At 36.0% G+C, this 19,864-nt stretch overlaps 1 protein-coding gene across 1 annotated transcript in view; it reads right to left on the bottom strand.

Annotated features, from left to right (window-relative positions):
- Positions 1–19,640, bottom strand: part of LOC121315799 (sodium/potassium-transporting ATPase subunit beta-1-interacting protein 2-like) — a 205,137-nt gene extending 185,497 nt beyond the window's left edge. Inside the window, exon 1 of the mRNA XM_041250224.1 lies at positions 18,334–19,640. Coding sequence (XP_041106158.1) covers positions 18,334–18,522 — 189 coding nt within the window. The 5' untranslated portion in view covers positions 18,523–19,640. The remainder of the gene's footprint in view (positions 1–18,333) is intronic.
- Positions 19,641–19,864: the final 224 nt, after the last annotated feature.

Here is a 19,864-nt window from a genome sequence, read left to right as displayed (position 1 = left end):
CATGGCTGCATTCATTCAATCTTCAAATCAACGAATGTCTCCAGTCCCTGAACTGCTAAAACACCCCATATGATAAAACTACGTCCATGTTTAACTGTTGGTTCAAGGTTTTTCTTCATTGAAGGCTTTCCTTTTTTTTCTCCAACACACACACTGCGGTTCATATTTGGGGAAAAGTTATATTTCAAATTCACTGGCCCAGAGAATTTTGCTTAAGTGTATATAATTATTTGTTAAACTGCTAGAAATTGAATACTAAATTAGTGGTCAATGTTCACTAAATTCTTGTATTTGCCTTTTCTTGAATTCTTATACCACGTGCAGGGTGCCAATACTTTTGTGTGTGACTATTTATAGGTAGAGTAGATGAATGTTCAATCACATTTTAATGGTTTAGTCAGCAGTTTAAAAAGATCTACAGTAGTTAGCAAAGTCATAAATAGGTGATGTGTAATTATGACTGACATAACATTGCTTATTTATGACAATTTTGTAAGGGCTGGGATGCAATTATAGTACTCATCCATAGTTTGTATTAATATTAAGCATTTAAATAACGGCTATTTTAGACATGGGAGCTGCAGAAGGTCTTTAAGTGACTGAAGGGATCCGTTTGTCAATAATTTCTATACTACGGGAGTTTTGTGCACACCCACCTGATTACTAAGGGGTTCATTTGCATGGGACCACAGTGGCTTTGCTTGGGGTCAGGAAAAAAAGATGACATTACAGTAAGAAACACTGCACAGCCATGTTTGACGGGTATACTGTATTTTGAATAACATTTATCAGGAGAGATGCTTAAAATCTCATGCTAAAATTACATATATAAATAAATAAATTAAATAGGAATGTTAAATGAAGGCAAGCTTTTGTTTTTGTTAAACTTCCACACCTGTAAATATTCATTATAAGCACAGAGTTGATAAATTGTCATGTGCTGCATCATGCTTTAAATTACCAGCGGTGGACGATGTTGTGTCGTGGGTATTAAAAAAAACAAAATAAAGAGAATCAGTTCAGGTACTTCGTACACAAAGGCAAACATGTTTAGATCACTTGAAACTGTGGTCCCAGTTCGAGTGGACTCGGTAAGTCTGCCGCTTTGCTCCTGTTCAACTTTTTGAAATGTGAAACAAAAAGTATTCCAGTTCACTTGTAAACAAACCGCTCCAAACAGCGAAGCAAACTGTGGAAATGATGTACTTCAGCAAGCACTAAGGAAAGTGTCTCGTCACAGTCACACATGCGCAACGCAAGCGACTTTGTAAACACAATGGAGATTTTATAAAAAAGAAGCTACTATGAATAAAATCTGATGCCATTTTTGTGACTTTCTATTCAACTAAAAACTGACTGCAATGTTTTATATTGAAGTGTGCATTGAAATCCTTAAGAATACCTTTGTAAAATTATTTTGCAAAGGTATTATTACTAATAGTATTATTAGAGGTATTTCCTGGTGTGAATTCCGATCATGTTGTTTATATTGGTTTAAAAACAAGTAATGTTAATTATATTACATTATTTTAGTTCTGCTATATATTTTTTTAGAATCTTTTCTAAACTAGTCTCTATATTAAAACCAACAAGACTAATTGTTTTAACTTGACCAATATTTTTTTTTTTTTTTTAATTAGGATTTCAGCGCAGGTTCTTGTATTTGTGCAAGTTTCAGTATTATAGTAATATAATAATTTCAGTAATATCCACTAGCTTACAGTATAGATGTTAATGCTGATCATGCGCTTTCTTCAGTAACTTGTTTATACCCCCTAGCTTTGTTACAGAAGAGAGCAGAGTGCCTGTTTTGTTATGATACGTGGATTTCTGCTAATTGTCATTCAAACTGGAAACTTGTTGCTGTTACACTATTGCTGTTGACAGTAAACATTAATATCTATCTATCTATCTATCTATCTATATATATATATATATATATATATATATATATATATATATATATATATATATATATATATATATTATGTTTTTTCAATAGCTGGATTGAACATACAGAGCAGTGAGGAAACAGACTTTAATCTACATTGAAAGACAACTTTCACAGGGTGTGTTCTAGAATGGAAATTCTTTCATCAAGCAGAAACAAATAAATTACACACTGTACTTGCATATTTTCCAGCGCACTGATATGGAACAGAGATTAAACAGTTTGTCATTGGCTACATTTACAACGAAAATAGGAGGTAGCAGACAACAGGGCTATTATTCCTGAAAAACGTCCAAGTGGGATTTATGGGGTTTCCTTTTATGGTAATTAAGGCGGGACTGTGCTAATATTTCAGATGCACACATTAGACTAAAACGGCTGTTTACAATGGACTGAAGATTTGAAAATTTATTACAGAAAAAGTTCAAATTTTACTTACCTAAGTCTGGCCATTTCGCATTTACAGTAGATGTTAAGTGCAGCATTCTACTGGTCATCTTTGTTTTATTTTTATATACCTCCATGGGTTGTTAAATGTAATTATTTCTTAAATGTTTCTATTAAGATTCCCACATAGCACAACATTCTACCGCTACTACCAAGTTAAGTTTATTTTTATTAACTGCACAAGTTAATACTGTGTTTACTTTGTTTTTTAGTTACTCAGTACTTATTTACTAAGAACAATACTGGCATTTTAACTGCCTTTTAATTATTTGATAGCCATGCCTATTTGATAGATTATTTTAGTTTTATTTCTAACCAAAAGATCTGACTGTTACTACTACAGAAATCAGCATGATTATTTTAAAATTTTTCATATCCACCAAACTGTCTATTTCTGATCAAAAATGAAGGATACAGACAGTAAAAAAATGAAGATTTTGAAGGTAAAAAAGGTTCCAGTATCGAATTTACAGGTAAAATAACTTCACCCACACCTGTATTAAACATGAGGCACATCTATAACAGCACTGACAAAAATAGTTCTGGGAGTATACACAGTGTGTAGATCTTTGGTTGCAATGCAGGTTTCAAGTCAACTTGGTCTTTTTGCCTCAATCATATAAGATATAACTGCTATCGCCACTTGGAAAATTGCTCCAAGCTCTTCTTTTTATCTAATGTGGAATTCTAAAGAGAGTTGGCCTCTGTCTGGTATGTAATCTCCAATGTTTTGGTCTTTGGAGACCTAGATGTCTGTCAACAAAAGAGAAATCCAGGACAGCAGTATCACGCTCCACTGTCTAGTTCCAGACTGTTTCATCCAACAATGAATGGTGTGGTTGGGCAAAGGAGGTAAAATGTAACACAAGCAGGTCACTTAATTTTCTCTACGGAGCTACGAGATGCCACTCCCCATCAAGGAGTGTTGATGGATATACTGCACACTCCAATCTCCTTTACCAAACTGAACAAAATATAAAATGCCTTGGGAAATGGCATTTAATAAATTCAAATTAAAAAAGATACCCAAGAGGAGAGTCTTAAGATGTTATTAACATTTAGAAAACGTCTGTGTAAAAAAAGTGTCATTAAATTTAGTTTGTGTTCAACAAATCAAGTGTCATAAGTCATGCAACATCAGGTATCTACATTCTGATACACTAAGAATTTGTACTAAGGAATATCCATATGTGGGAAAGTGGTTCTCAGGTTATAGATGCATATGTAAACTGTGACACACACCTACATACTATAAGTAGATTCACAAAAATAAGTGGTTTGTACATGCTGTAGTACAGCTACCTCTGTTACATCCACTATATCAAACACATTCATCCCCGCAGGAGAAAACCATGATTTGCTGCAACAGCAGACAAGTTTTCAGTGGCATAAAGATTTAACAATCCATATAGTAGGAAAGTTAGCTTCGCTAAGGGCTTGTTTTTTGATCATGGTCCATTAGTATGTTTTAATAGATGTATTGATTTCATGTGAAGACTTACTCCATGCATCTTCTGTTTTAAGAGGTGAAGTGACAGATTTATTTTCGCTGAAGCTATATTGATTATGCTGGTCAAAGGAATATCATTGAATTTCTCAAAGCAAGCCAACTTACAGCAACAAAAAGGAAATAATGTGGATTTCTCAACAAACAATTTGTGTATATATTTCCTTTGCAAAAAATGTTGTTAATGCATCAGTTAGGGTTGATATTAAAATGACAAAAAGTAGGGATATGCAATTTTAGGGTTTTTAACCACAACTCTGCATTCTCTCCCAGCCCCTTACAAGTAGTGGTAGGGGCAACACAAGCAACCACAGACAACCATTATCAGTTAAGACGAATAACATACAACTCTCTGCAGAGTAACACAAGTTGTATGTTGTTAGTCTTAACCGATTGTGTTGCCCCTTCCACTGCTTGTAAGGGGATGGGAGGTAATGCAGAGTTAGAATTAAAAACCCTAACATTGCATGTCCCTACTTTTATCAACCCTAACTGATGCATAAATAGTTTTTTGCAATGAATTACCTTCCTTTTTGAGAGTATATTTCTAGCTAGAAAGTCTATATATTCTAGTATACAGCACAAAAGTAAAACTGACTATATTTGTAAACCTGATTAAACATGTCACAGGTGTATGTGTTGAACACTGACGCAGGTTTTTTATATAATACACGATTAGTTTATCTTCACCTATTGACACAAAGTGTTTAGCCATCTTAGCCACACCCCCCACCGGGGCTACAATTTACTGGGCCCTGGTGCCAGTTTATAAATTACTTGACCCTTGGTCTCGTAATTTATGACATCACAGAAACCCTGGATGAAATTATTTTCCTGTAACTGTATATATAATCTTAGTAGATGCCCTTATCCAGGGCTACTTACAGTTGTTACAGAATATCACAGTACAAATTATTACATTGTAAAGCATCACATTTCAGAATATGACATCACAAACAAGAGCAGTTGTAAAGTACAATAAAATCAGCAGCAAAATCAAATTCATATAGCAAAAAACAGAGAACATAGCAAATAACTACATGTAAAGGTGGGTTCGACCAAAAGCAGTTAACTTATAGAAAAAGTATTTGCTTATACAAGTCCAGTAAGAGTACGTAGTAAGTACGATGAATGGAGGATTCAAATAAGAGCAATTACAAAAAACGTGAATACGGATACCTAAGAGTAAAGTAGTTATAATTAAGAGCAGTAGTAGAATATGGCAAGGTATGGAGCAGTTCAATGCAAGTACAAGCTGATGCAAGTACAAGATCATTTAGTCATTCCAATATGTTGTGCTGCACGAACCTATTACTCAAAAGGAACTCTCCACAGAAATCAGGTGCGGATCATTGGGGTGGATTTGGCTAATTTATCATTCCATGTGAAACGGAAAGAAACAGCTGCTTAGATTTCTGATGATTACTGCTTTTCTCAGAACTCTGTGGAGAACAGCAATCCACACCAAAACCAAGCAGCTGTTTCTTCACTTGGAATGGTAAATTATCCCAATCAACACCACTGACCTTCACCTGTGGAGCACTTGATCCAAATATTTGGTTGGTGCAGCTCTTCTAACATGCCTGTTATATGTACCTTACAATAAAACATGCATTTCCTAAATTACACGCTGGCATTTAAAATGTGTTTCAATAACATACTACGGATAGCTTATATACCCAGGTTCGGATACTCTCGATAATGTACAATGTGAACCAAGTTTCATCACAATTGGAGAAGCTCTAAGTTATACAGTATAAAGTGTGAAATAGGTAGAGGGGCACATCCACTGTATCCCTGGCACCAGAAGGGTCAGTAAGTATAGACATGTGCAGTATTTTCAGCAGTTACCACATAATTTATTAGGTTCTTATTGGGAGTACAGAGACGAGATACAATTGGTAATGTATATAGTACATTTAATATATTCTTCTCGCTGCATAGACATTTGTAAATGACAAGAAATTGATATCAACCAAGAGTGAGCTACACCACTCTGCCACAAAGATGGATAACCATAACTGGATTATATCCAGGTTGATAATGCTTGGGAAAGAATGTGTATTGGACAATATTTATGTTCATACATCACTGCCATATAGCATCTCTGCTACTTGAAATGTATCCTGAATAACTTTCACATTGAAGCTGATGCACAGAAGCAATGCCTTCCAATCTCTAAACCTGTATCTGGGAAGAACTTAATCAAATACAATGTCAGCAATTTCTGGTTGAACAGGGCCTCTATTACTTTTTCCATTTAATTGCAGAATGAATGTATATCGCCAAAATCTAAAACACATTATAAATAGGGTTTTCTCTGTAACTACCATGCTTGCAGCATCAACACAAATATAATGAAAGGGTGTTTTAGCAGTTTATGATTGACCCAAAATAAGTTACATTAGATCCAAGTGACCTCTTGGAAACATTAGTCTAAATGTGCCATTTCCCTTTTCAAAAATCACAAGTAGATTTGTATTCAGCTTTATTTTTTTAATAGATTTTCTTTTTAAAGCCTAGCTTGTTTCATTTTTCTCTATTCCCCTGTTGTGCCTAGTCATCTGAAAAATGATTATGACATGAATTTGCCACTAAATGGCACAGGAGTTACGTCAAGATTAAATGTCTTGACAACAGTGATGGATGGTCATTTTCATGTTCAACCTTGCTAGATAAAGTTAGATATTGCATACAACAGCCTTTCTATAACATGAGGATGAAACTACAGAAAAGATGAACATTAATAGGGGAGAGCCGTGGTTCCCAACCTGTGGTCGGCGAGTAAACTCCAGGTGGTCCAGAAACTCCCAAAATAAGACTATATGATTCTTGCAAAAAACAACTTCTACACAAATCACACGTTGTGCTACCAATATTACTAAGCAACACATCAAATAGCTTTAACGATGCGAGGGTGGGCGAACAGTGTGATCGTGTTCATACCCTATGGGAAGGATTGTGTGTACTGCCGCAGTTTTGAAAGCTACATAAAATTATCTCGGTAATCAATCTAAAAACAATATTAATAGAATTTTGTCTGCTACATGTCTGTCCTGGTATATTTAAGTACGTTTTTTCGTTGTGTGGTTTCAAGTTTAACAGAGGTCAAAAGCCGCTACAAACTCTAAAATACAACAAAACCCATTATATTAATAGTATACCAATTTCTCAAAATATAAATCTCACAAAAATGTGTTTTTTTTTTTTTAATTGTACCGCTCACCTAAATTACATTCGGCTAAACAAAATATATATTTTTTCAAATGGTTTTTATGATATAACTGTTTGTTTATCAGACAAGCGTCAAGCAATTTTGGGACTTAACCGCCGACTTCTGTCTGCAGCACCGGCATTTTCAGTTTTGGTCTCCCTATTTTGGCCTGGACACAAAATGCTTTTCAATCATCGTAACACCGGCATGTGCCGACTGCAGACCTGATTGACAGTAACTCCAGCAAGTAAAAACATAAAAAAAAATGCATTTAAATATTTCGAGGCAGGCCATAATTCACAACAAAATATTGGTTAGTGTTGTGTGTCAGGAAGACATACCTCTTTGAGTTAGTAACCTATCAGGTGTGGTTTTATAAAATATATGGGTTGGATTAAATGACGCGCATCAGGTTTTTCAACGTGTACTCAAAATTCTCTCCCGCTGAGACAATGGCACCGGCGGCTGCTGTGAGTGTTAGAAGTCGCCAAACAGTGGTACAGGCAAGCAGATATGTAATTCTTCTGGTTTATAACATCTTAAATCGTAACTTCAGTCTCGATATTAAAAATGTGCAGCATGAACAGTATTCCAAATGTACTACATACACACATACATAAATAAAATAATTTGTGTTTGTAGAAACTCCACTGAGAATACGCGGGATACATTTAAGGCACGTTTTTACTTTGTCCTTTGCAAGCAGACAAGTGATGACAGAAGTGACAATGGTATGACTGGTCAAATGTCACAGGGCTAGTAGCATCTATACAATTCACTGTGGATCTGGTTCTGCAAATATGCTAGACCACTTAACTACACTGATTTGTAACACAGAAAGGAAGTTAAAACATGCAGATGTCACGGCTTTGCAATGCACAGGTTTAGTTTAAATTAGATTACATTTTTAAATAAGGACCTGTGTAAATCGTTATTTCACGGGCTGTGTGGAAATTGTGAAATTAGCCCAATACCGCGATTTCTACAATATTCTTAAGAAATAAAAATACGTTATTTCATACAATAAAAAATACATCACATTAACGAAACTGTACAGCTCTGATATGTGCCTGTGTGTAATATTCGCCATGCACACAGTACTGTGCAGTGATTATGTCATATGGCTATGCAATCTAGGCAGGATATTAAAATACTACACACCAAAGAAGTGTGAAAATGTCTCTAAAAATGCTAAAAATGTGCCTGCAGCAGATCACGTAAAGCAGTATCCAGCAGGAGTCTTACACAGCAACGGAGGTAAGCTTTTATGTACGTCCTGCAACTTTACTGTAGATCACTACTGAGAGTCGGCTGTTGACAGGCATTTAGATTCAAGTATTCACCGAAAGAGAAAGGCGGAAATCCACAGCAGTACTGCGACTGCTTTACTGGCAAAGAAACAAAAAATGGCGACTTGTTCCATAAGTCAAAAGTCCACTGAAAACCGTGAAGCATGAAACACATCAAATTTTGATCTGACAGAGGAGTTTGTTTGCGCAAATATCCATCTTGAAAAATTGGACAACCAAAAGTTAGGTAAATTCTTCAGACTGAATGTAGCAAATGGTGGAGTGATTCCTTTATCAGCCCAGCCGAGACATGAATACTTACCTAAAGTTGCCGAGTATCACAAGCAGGAGATTATGGAATTGGTAAAACAGTTTGGTTGCTTGTCAGGGGTCACTGACAAGTCGACTGATTCCCAAGATCAGTACGGGTTACACACTATTTGTTTTGCAAGACCTAAATGGTGAACATGCATCTGACATACTAGAACTGAAAGCTGCCCTTGCAGATACACTTTACCTACAGGCTGTTAATTACAACACCGTTTCACAAGATATTGTAAAGTGCTTGAATAACTTTGACATTGACTTTGATGATGTCAGTGCATTTCTTGATTTGATATTTTTAAAAAAAAAAAAAAAAAAAAAAAAAAATTGTACACATAATTTATAAAATAGTGTCTGCACATTCTGGGAAATACGATACTTTACCCGTGACACTGCCGTGAATTTTAAAGAATTTCCACGATTTTCACCTATTTATAACACTTACATATTAATTATACATATATTCACATTACTGCTTTTTCAGTGGCAAATGCTTTAATCCAATGTTGTATAATAATATTCCTTACAAATTATTAATATGTAAAAAGTTGTTATGGCTTTTTGACCCCTAAGAAATACTACAAATATTGCATAATGGATATAATTATAACGAAGAGAAAAATGCCCTTTAAAATGTGCTGGAACACATTACGTTTCTGGATATTATAACCAAAACTCATGCATTTAAAACAAGTAGCTCTATTTGTAGACAAAATAATACCTGGCTCTACACAACGATGTGTACCGCTCAGGCAAACCATGGGGTTCAGTCCTGAAATAAGAATACACTAAACAAGACACACACACAAAGACAACACGGTCACAAGTCCAGTGTGAATTCTCTTAGTGAACGTGGTGATTTGCAGGTTTATTCGTGTACAATGGTGAAGTTAAAAACAAATAAAACTCTTATGGTAATTAATTAATTACCCAAACCAGTCCTTTCAGTACCATAACGAAGGAACGGATTACATTGTCATATCCCCTGTTATAACCTTAATCACGACCCCTGCGATAGCTAGTTCAATCACGTCTCCTCCAAAACATAACTGACACATCGTGTACCGCATTAGGGCGATGACTTCGGGTTGGCTTCCGACTGACCCTGGAACGAACTGCCAGACCATCCAGTACGAGGCACACTGTTCCTGTTATACAACGCCCTCACAGGTCGGGAGGGAGATTGTTGACTAGGATTCATTCGTTCTCTGTCACGGACGTCTATGCATTTTTTGCATTACAGAGCTCGTTGCCATGCCCTCCTGACAGATGTAATTTTAGGGGTAGACTCTAACGTTAAAAAAAAAAAAAAAGATCAATTTAAAATCACAGTCAAGCTTGGAGTCAATTTTCTAGTGAAAAGTTATTTTAGTGACTTTTTTTTATTCTAAAAACTAGTCAGTAGAGTATAAAACTTAAATCCAAGATGGCCACCAGACAGGAACTGTGTAGTGAATTTGGTGCATGAAAAAGCATTTCTACGCATTTTAAACCTTTTCTTATTTTATTTTAATTTCAGATATGTTTAAGTTAAGTAAGAACTATTGATAATAACATATTTGGGGGTTTGTTTGCCCACCCTACACGTGATATATACACTGTAAGATATATATGTCTATTAACACTATTTCTGGAAATAACGTGCAGCCTGTTCTTGACCCTGTCATATTCCACCAAAATACTCGACTGTGTGCTAAAAGCTCCGTTTGAGCCCAGCAGAAGTGGCAAATAACATCCTGGACACTCAAACCATTTTTTTTTTTATTTTACATATTGCTATCCACCCACCTCGTCTTCATATTCCAGTGTTTTTTTTTTGTTTTTGTTTTTTTTTTATATGTACATCAAGCAAAGTTGTGTTACAAGTGGATAAATTAATTTGCTACACGAGATAACTGTTGTGGGCACCAGCATGTATTTACATTAACTGGATGTAATGATGACCCAAGCCAGTGCATTATTTGTTACAAGGTTTTGTCAAGCAAAACTAAACCTGTAAAATTGAGACTCCATTTATCTACAAAACATTTAGAATGTGAAAAAAATAAACAATTTTAAACAAAAGAAACAGGAACTTTGTCATCAGCAACACTTCTTACTGACCTGTTAGCGAAGGTTCAAGCCCAGGAATCTCATTAAGTTAAGTATGGTATATATTAGAAATACTTCACTTTCTACATGTATTTATACATACACATATAAAATTAGTTTCAAAATGCTGTTGGGAAAAAATGCATGGCAAGTGGTTCATAGGAAAAATTCAAAACACCAGAGGTGGTCCCTACATTGAAAACGGTTGGGAACCACTGGGATAGACATATACAATTAACATTTATGCCATAAAATGACTGTGGAATAAACCCAATCGATTTGTATAAAAAATAAATAAACTTACGACTATGGACTCCGCCACAAACTTCAGAACCCAATTTGTCCCATCACCAGAAAGAAGCAATGGCAGAAGTTTAATCAGTTCAAACTTCATAATCCATATCAATGTATTTAATGCTTGTTGTTCAGCTACAACTGACATCAAATCAAAAATGTTAATAAAATAAGTATATCTTGCTTTAAATGGCTTCTTAGTCATATAACAATGGTCAATATGGGCAAAAGCCCTATTTATCCTGAGACATAATTTACCATTCATATATGATAAATCTAAATTATAGCATGGTGTTACTATCCCAACACATGACAAACATTAGACAATCAATCTTTGTGTCTTTGTCAGATGTAAATATTCAGTATTCATTTCTCCCACCCATTAATCATCATGAACCTACAGCAATAAATTATTTTGGATAGTCTAGTGCTAATCTGTTGGTCTGTTCAGTTTAAGAACCTGGAAGTATGTTGACATAATTCAGTCAGAAATGTAAGGAAATCCTATGTTGCACACGATCATTAAATACAGTTACCCAGTACCAAATGTTTGTGAATACCCCAGCCACAAACTTTAAAGAAAAGGGAAAAATAATAATGCTAAAACCTTCCACTTTATTTTAATAAAATGTTTACATTTAATATCATCCCTTTGTTCTACATGCTAAAAGCAAATGATTGTTGCATGATGAAATCTCTTCAAATGAAAAAAAAAGAAATCCTTTAACCTCCCTTGTAAATCTACATGTTTGTTCTCAATTAAATCCTTGTGCTGTTCCAGCAATCAAAGGCATCACAAAGACATAACCTCAATCGGCACACAGCTTCTCCCTACATCAAAAACCTGCTTTGTTTGATTGACAGATCTATGTCGCATTCCTTGTCATCTTTCAGACTGCAAACACACTTTAACTTTAGTTTTTTGACTAAATATACCATGGAGGATTCTGTAGTCACTGATTAATCTGGCAGGGTAGACACTCAAAATGCAAGTCACATTATCTTTTTTTCACCCCCAAAGGGTCTGAATAATTAGTCAAAGAAATAGGTTATGTGATAGTAATTAACATTTTACTAACACAGCAGTATATGCTATCATATTCCATTCAGTGGTTTATTATTGTTTGAAACCATCTAAAACACTTGAGTGTCTTTGAAGATTGATGGAGAAGAAGTGTTTTTTCTGAACATTAACTGTAAACTGCTACCAATACAAACTTTCTAAATATTCTACAGAGGTCTCCCTCTAGATTACACTGTGGAAAACAGTTGACCTTTGCCTTGGAAACAGCCAATCAAATACAGGAAAGGTATTAGAAGTCACCCAATTTCTAGAACAGGCAAGTTCCTGAGCTCAATCAACACTGCACAGAGTACAGAAATTAAATAGTTCAAAGAAAAAAATTCTAACAGATATTGATTTGTTCTTCTTTAAAACATTATGTCACGTTTTGTACATTACAAAGTCAAAATATAATCTGACCAAAACATTTAACAAATCGACAAAAGCAGATAAAACTTTAATATGATTTTTATTCCCCATCAAATGTGTTGTGAAGCTTATATACACACTCCTTTGCAACACTATTAACTCTGCAAACAACTCAAAACAATTAATGTAATTTCATTCTAAATATCAGTACATCTAATTGCATTTGTAGTTGATTTAAAACCCTTGACATAAACAGTGCTACCCGGTTATAATGTGACCCGTTATAGTGCAGAATCAGTTAATAGCCTGGTAATGCCGCGGGTCCCATTTCCACCATAATGCAATTTCACTTACAAACGTTGGGTGAAGGTTCCAAATATACAGTATGAAGCATGGCAGACAGCAAAAAATTAAAATATTTCTCTTAAAATGAAACTCGATGCGATGGACAGTAAGAAAAGACTCAAGCAGCAGTTTCAAAACATAAATATTGCAGAATCTACATTGCGTGGATGGCTAAAAGACAAAAGAAAAAAAATCAGAGGTTTTCTTGATAAGATTGACTCCAAAGAAGGCTGTTTCGCTAAAGACAATGAATTGGACCCTGCTTTATTCGCTTGATTTCGACAGGACCGTGTGGCAAAGTGGCTGGTGGAGGGGAACAGGTGTAGCGGTGATGCGATGCAGGAGTGACAGGCAGACAACAATATCCAGTGAAAAAGTGCTTTTATTTGTAATCCAGGTGTGGTGACCGTCAAATAATAAATCCCCGGCTATACAAAACAATGTGTAAAGCGAGGGGATAGCAACAACAGGGCACAGTCCCGAACAAAAACAAACACACGGTCACCAGTCCTGGGTGAGTGCAGATGTGCGTGTGCGGTGGTGAAGACACGGGTAATTCATGACGGTTGGTGCAGTGGTGAGCCAGTTCGTGCTGACCTAATGAGAGCTCCTCTCTCGATCCTTCTCTCTCTCCAGTGTTTTACCCAAACGAAGGAAAAGATCAGCGTTACCCTGGCCCCTATAGGTAATCCCGCATGATAGCTAGGTAAACAGTTGCAGCTGCCTTATTACTTGCAGCTGCCCCTTGTTTACCTTTCAAATCAATACGGTCTTACAACAGAGTCTCACTTCTTTCCAGGCTGACCCACTTCCCGGTCCCGGAAACGAACTGTCAGGTCAGACTTTCCAGATACTTCTCCTCTCGTTCTTTAGCGCCCTGACAGGTTGGGAGGAAGATTCATCACCAGAACTCATATTTCCGTCACAGTCCGTCAGAGAGGTGGGGACATGAAAGCAGATAGGGGGGTGCCCTCATCAGCGCGGGCAGAGCAGAGTGAAACAAGCGGCTGTGTCAGAGTGTTGTTTTCAAACAGGGGCCGGGAATAATCGTCCAATAAACTGTGAATTCGACTATCTGCAAATTGTGTGTGTCTCCTTTCATTTTCCACCATACGCTACAATATTAATTTGGCTTGTGGGCATTGTAAATCATTTTGGGAACAAAAGTGCCAATATTCTTTATAAAGGTGAAACACAAATAACACAGTCTCCTAATTATGGATGCTGACAACAATATTATAATCGGGTAGCACTGTATCTGTATTTGTTGATAAGTCAAATTAATCTTTCCAATTTGATCTGCTTCCAACATGGAAAGATAATATCATTAGAGAAAGAGACAGGCAAAGTACAGATAAAACAGAAAGCAGAAACTGTGAAACCTGTTTTTCCAGGTATACTTGCTTTTGGCAAACAGTAATAAAGTCACCCTGCTTTTATCTGGCATCGGAAATGCAATACAGTTTATGGAATATTGCAATTAAACGGCTGGGAAAACTAAAGGATTAGCTTCCCAGTCAGGGCCTCACTGTCTTCCAAAAGGAAATAGCAACTAGCGAACTGTTCTGTAGAAGTCAGTTGTCTGTTTCCAGCGATAGTAGTACAATTCTATTAGAAGTGGCTTTGTACAGTATTACAGTATCAACTATGGTCGGGTTTCCATGCAGCTTAGAAAGTCATCTCTCTCTCTCGCCAGTCACTTTGTGTGATGTAGCACACACATACCACACAAATTCCACTCGCTATAAGAAGTGCACGTCTAAAACATTATATGAGGATAAATAGTTTCTCATGCTAAAAGCATCACATCTGCTCTGTGATCAGTATCATACGGCTTTCTCATGCTAAAAAGCCATGCAACTGACCAAAAACTCAGGTTTTTTTGTAACCGAGTAAATTTTTCGTATGTTATGTTTACGAGACTTAAGCAGTGAAAATCCTGTTTTTGATGTAGCCTCGTAAGGGTTGCACTTTCAGTGCTTTAACTCAACCTAAAAACATTGTGGAAACCCAGTTTAAGAAAGCTATAGCAGTCGTGCAAGGCCAAATTATAACTGAGACAGAAACATGATATTAGTTAGGTTATTTGCATTTGGAATGAAAATCTCAGGCTAAAAGAAAACTACATGGAAACATACACAACCCAAAAGTACTGCCAAACAGAGCGAGAAAGGGGAGACATTTTTCTTTTTCCATGGAAATTGTCCCTATTTTACATTACAGACTAAAAATCATTGAAAAAAGATATAGACTTAACAACCAGGCATGCAGCAAAAGGCAAAGGCTTTGGATAAACTGTGAACTGTTCTTATTTATCCGAAAGGCGATGACAAAACTAGGTGTAATAGGAATAATACTATTCAAATGAAAAGAACAGTGCACATGTGTGTGTGTGTGTGTGTGTGTGTGTTCGGTGGGGGGGAGGTGTCAACTACTTCAAATGTAATGTCGATTACATGAACGTATGTCCTTTGAAGGACACTCACTATTCAAATACAAAGGTCATATACTGTATTTAACTTTGCCTGTTGTCACAATTTTTAATGGTACCATGGGGACCAATTAACCTTTAAAAGCAGAGACAAGCCTCATTGACTAAACTGAAGACCAGAATTTATCCACGGAGCAGTACAATAACTGAAATGAAAGCAGACATGAAACAGTTAATGAAATCCCACCAAATATTATTCAAAACCACCGCTCACGACTAAAACTGTTTACTAAAACTTGGTGTCATTAAACAGTTCACAATATTATAAAAGCAGCGTCTGTATATTGGCAATGTATAATTTCCATATTGGTTTGCACACTACCACTCCCATATTCCTTTTCATATAGTGCACTTTCAAATTTGCAGTTCATGAAGCACATGAAGTTTGTATGGGTTCAACTTGACTGATATCTCATGGAAGAACATGCCTTGTGCCCCTGTTGGAATTGAAGGATGTTCTACGGCAGTGTTTCTCAACCCTGGTCCTGGGGGCCCACTGTGTCTGCTGGTTTTCATTCCAACTGAGCTCTCCATTACTTAACTAGACCCGTGATTGAACTGATATGTTGCTTAATTAAACCTTAATTGTTTTCAGCTGTTAAACAGTCTTCAAGTTACTTATACAATGGTACTGCCAATTTGAACTCTGCAACTGTTAACAGCTGAAAATAACTAAAAGGTTCAATTATTAATCCAGTCAAGTAATTGAGAGCTTGAATCTTACAGAACCTGGACCAGTATGAAACACTGAATATTTGGTCCTATGTCCTGTAAACTGCAAGCACTGAAGGGCAGTGACAGAACCAATCTGTACTGAAGCAGTTTATACAATGTCCTTTTTCTATAACAGCCAGAACTGTGCAATAGGTCTTCAAAACGGTTTAGATTACTCAAAATAAGACTGTATCCAATAATGTGAAGTGTTATACGTTATTACCAAACCAAGTACTGTGCAGTATTGAGGCTTGATGATTGCTCAGTCATCCTAACAATGTGTGGATAGTCTTAACAAGATCTGAAGGGCAGGTTAAGTCACCTAAAATATCAAATAGAGGTTAATTTTTTTGCACATATTAAAAAACCATATCCACAGTCACAAAGTCTGAACATTTACTATAAGTAAGTCTGGTATTCATAACAAGAAAACTATTAGGTGAAAAAAAAGCAGTATGTACCACATGATACAGTAGGATTACTCAAATGAATAAAAAGTACAGTACAATATTTTTAAAGAAAACTAAATATGAACATTTTAATTTTCAACAAAATGTAGGTTAATTGGAATTCCAATGCATGCTGGTTAGCAAGAACTGTAAAAATAAGATATGTAATTTAAAAAAAGAGATTCAATAATTGTGGTAATCCTGACATAAATAACCTATTTGGTTGACATTAACAGTCCATTATCTAAATAAAAATAAATCAAATTAGATTCCCCTCTTTATAATCAGCATTATATAAGGACCCTCTCACCATTCTGACCACTGTCAGTCCCTTTCAATTTGGAGGCAATATGAAGAAATGATCTCCTCTCATTTCATCAGCCCCTTTGGTGGTTGTAATGGTGCGTCAATAACAAATACATAGCTTAAATAAAGAAACTGCAATGCAATTTCATATAACACAGAGCTACAAAAGCTAGGGCAGCTCAGTTTTCATCTCCACTCTGTGGCAGGCTGAACAGAATGCTGGACACTCAGATAATCACATCACCAACAGCCATTGTGGCAAAACAGGAATCCTTTATGAGATTTGAGTAAAATTGAACAAAAGAAGCATCAAAATATAAACAAACGCTGAACATTTGCAATTTATTTTCCACTGTCACATATACCCAAAATTATAACAGCCTAAATCCCTGATTTAAAAGTATTATCAGTAAAGTCTAATTTAATTTGACAACCGCTCCAGGGAGAAGCTATTAATATTGTTATAGATAATCCGTGGAAGCTTTATAGTTGGGTTGCTCAGTTAGCTGGGCATTCCAGGATGAATGATATTTAAAGGGTTAAAAATTGGCCACCACATATAGGGTGGCTTGTTATTAAGCTATATGTAAGCATACTATATCCCACCAACTGGTGAAAAAAAAACTGCTATACAATTTTTACATCCTAGTATGTCTGGACTTGTATTCACACTACAAAACTAGCCTTAGCGCTACTACCATACTGTTCACAGTGCATACGTGATGTTTGCTAATCACAGAGAATTTCAACCAAGGACAACTCACAACTGGCACTCATTAATAACAGGTGGATACAAACAGTGCATTGTCTTTTCAGCACAATATTTCCTGTTTTTAACGATTAGGCTTTTAATCTTCTTTTGACCATTTTGCTTTTAGGGTGATTTCTGTTCTGCTCAGGGTGTGCAGGTCTGTGTGTGCCTCTCATACTCTGCTGTCTAGCTTTACTATTGGTGGAAAGCCAAAAGCTTTTGCCTAAGGCAACATTTGCTCTGTGTAATAACCTCCAATAATATATATATATATATATATATATATATATATATATATATATATATATATATATATATATAGATATATATATATAGTCATTAAGTTCATACAGTATATCGTCAGCACAAAATTGTTCTAAAGATCAAAGAAATTTAAGCAATAATTGGCAAAGTCAGTTAATGAAAAATGGAAAATCGATAAGAATTTTATATAAATATTATATATAATATATATATATATATATAATATATATATTAATATATATAGAGTATATATAGCGTAAGATGCTAAAACTGCTGTACTGTACCCAATATTTGTACTGCTTCTGTTACTAGCAATACTATTTCAAATAAATCCCCTGTGCCATTTCAATTTCATAATAAATATCCCACAAATGAATGAGCTGTGTACTTGTGTTACTTATTACAGCCGTTGTTAAAGACGTCGGTAATTAAAAATAGAAACTGGAATGCAAACATTTACTTACCAGTTGTATGCCACATATAAAGACAAGTGTGCATCTCCCACTGCAGCAGCCCATTGTTAAAAGCTCCACTCGGGCGTTTAATGTCCCACGTGGATCACCGTAACTCCAAATGGTCCAATTTGCCTTCTGGTCCCACAAACACCTGTGAGACGAATCTGTTTGAAATGGAACGCTCTGTGCAACCAACATGCACTAGGACCTTCTCATTACCAAACATTCATCAATTACAGCCCGTCTTCTTCTCATAGCTTTACACCCTCTTCGCAATCATTAACCACCCAGCAGCGGTGCAAAACCATCAAACTTCTGTAAATACAATAGCCAGTATTCTTTGTCAGGCTTTAGTTGCTTTTTGCGTCTCGCTGTACTGTAGTTAATCACGCTAATATTACCAGTAAGACAGAGGGAAAGGAAGTCAATGTTTCTTCAAAAATAACAAGTCTTCCTTTTTTATTTTCCTTTTTTTATCCCAACACAATGTAAAGATCCCGTACCTTGCAAAAAAGTGGCCCAGGAGTAAAGGAAGTCACTGTTTCTTCAAAACATAACAAGTCTTCCTTTTTTATTTTCCATTACCAAAACAATGCAAACATCCAGTTCCTTTGCAAAAAAAAGGTGACCGAGGGAAGAATGTCTGGTTGAAGCTCCATACAAATGTCCAAATTCTTTCTTCACCAGAATGTTGTCAATATCTCCAATACACGAAACAAAGATTTGTATCATTATTTACGGCTATATAATAAAGAGTATTTGTCGCTCCCCCGACTAAAGATAAATGCTCCCGGTAGATGGATGAAATAGTTTTTTTTTTTTTTTTTTTTTTTGCTTTTATTTCCCCCGTTAGCATGTGGGAATGATGGCAGGAGAAAGACAGCTAAACCTCCGTTAGATGTGTGGTTCCTCACCGCTATATCAAGAGAAGAAGCAGCAGCGTGCCATCGAGACAGAAAGATAAACAGCTGAGGAAACCAGCTCCTGTCCGGGATCGCTGAAGCTAAATTGGGTACTTCTGGAAAATAAGATGCTGATGAACATTTTCAGCTGACGGGTTCATTGCCTCGATTACTTTGCTCCGTATTTTATTATTATTATTATTATTATTATTATTATTATTATTATTATTATTATTATTATTATAACAGATCGTCAGCTAAGGCAAACAGAGAACGGGAAGAGATGCCAGGCACCATTCACTGTGTGAGAGTGCAGCCAGACCTGCCATCTGATGGTACAGATTGGATAAACCGCACGCAGTGTTCTTGGGAAAACTGCTGGGTTACTGTCCCTCTCACCCAGCAAGAGACTGGTAATGACAGAGAGGACACAGCTGAGGAACTGCCCATCCAAATCCACTGGATTAGCGTATTGCTCCATTGTTGCATGGGCGGGGAAGTGGGGGGTAGGGGTAATGATTATAATTTTGATAATATACATTTCTACACCCATTAACAGCGTAGAGCCTATATCTAAAGTATACTTTTGAAACAGTGCTAGTAGGAGTTGATGTCATAAATAGTGTATGAAGTGATGT

The sequence above is a fragment of the Polyodon spathula genome, chromosome 5 (genome assembly GCF_017654505.1).
Source record: "Polyodon spathula isolate WHYD16114869_AA chromosome 5, ASM1765450v1, whole genome shotgun sequence".
Classification (NCBI taxonomy): Eukaryota; Metazoa; Chordata; class Actinopteri; order Acipenseriformes; family Polyodontidae; genus Polyodon; species Polyodon spathula.
The sequence above is the reverse complement of the archived record's forward strand: the minus strand, read 5'-3'. Positions and strand labels throughout refer to the sequence as shown.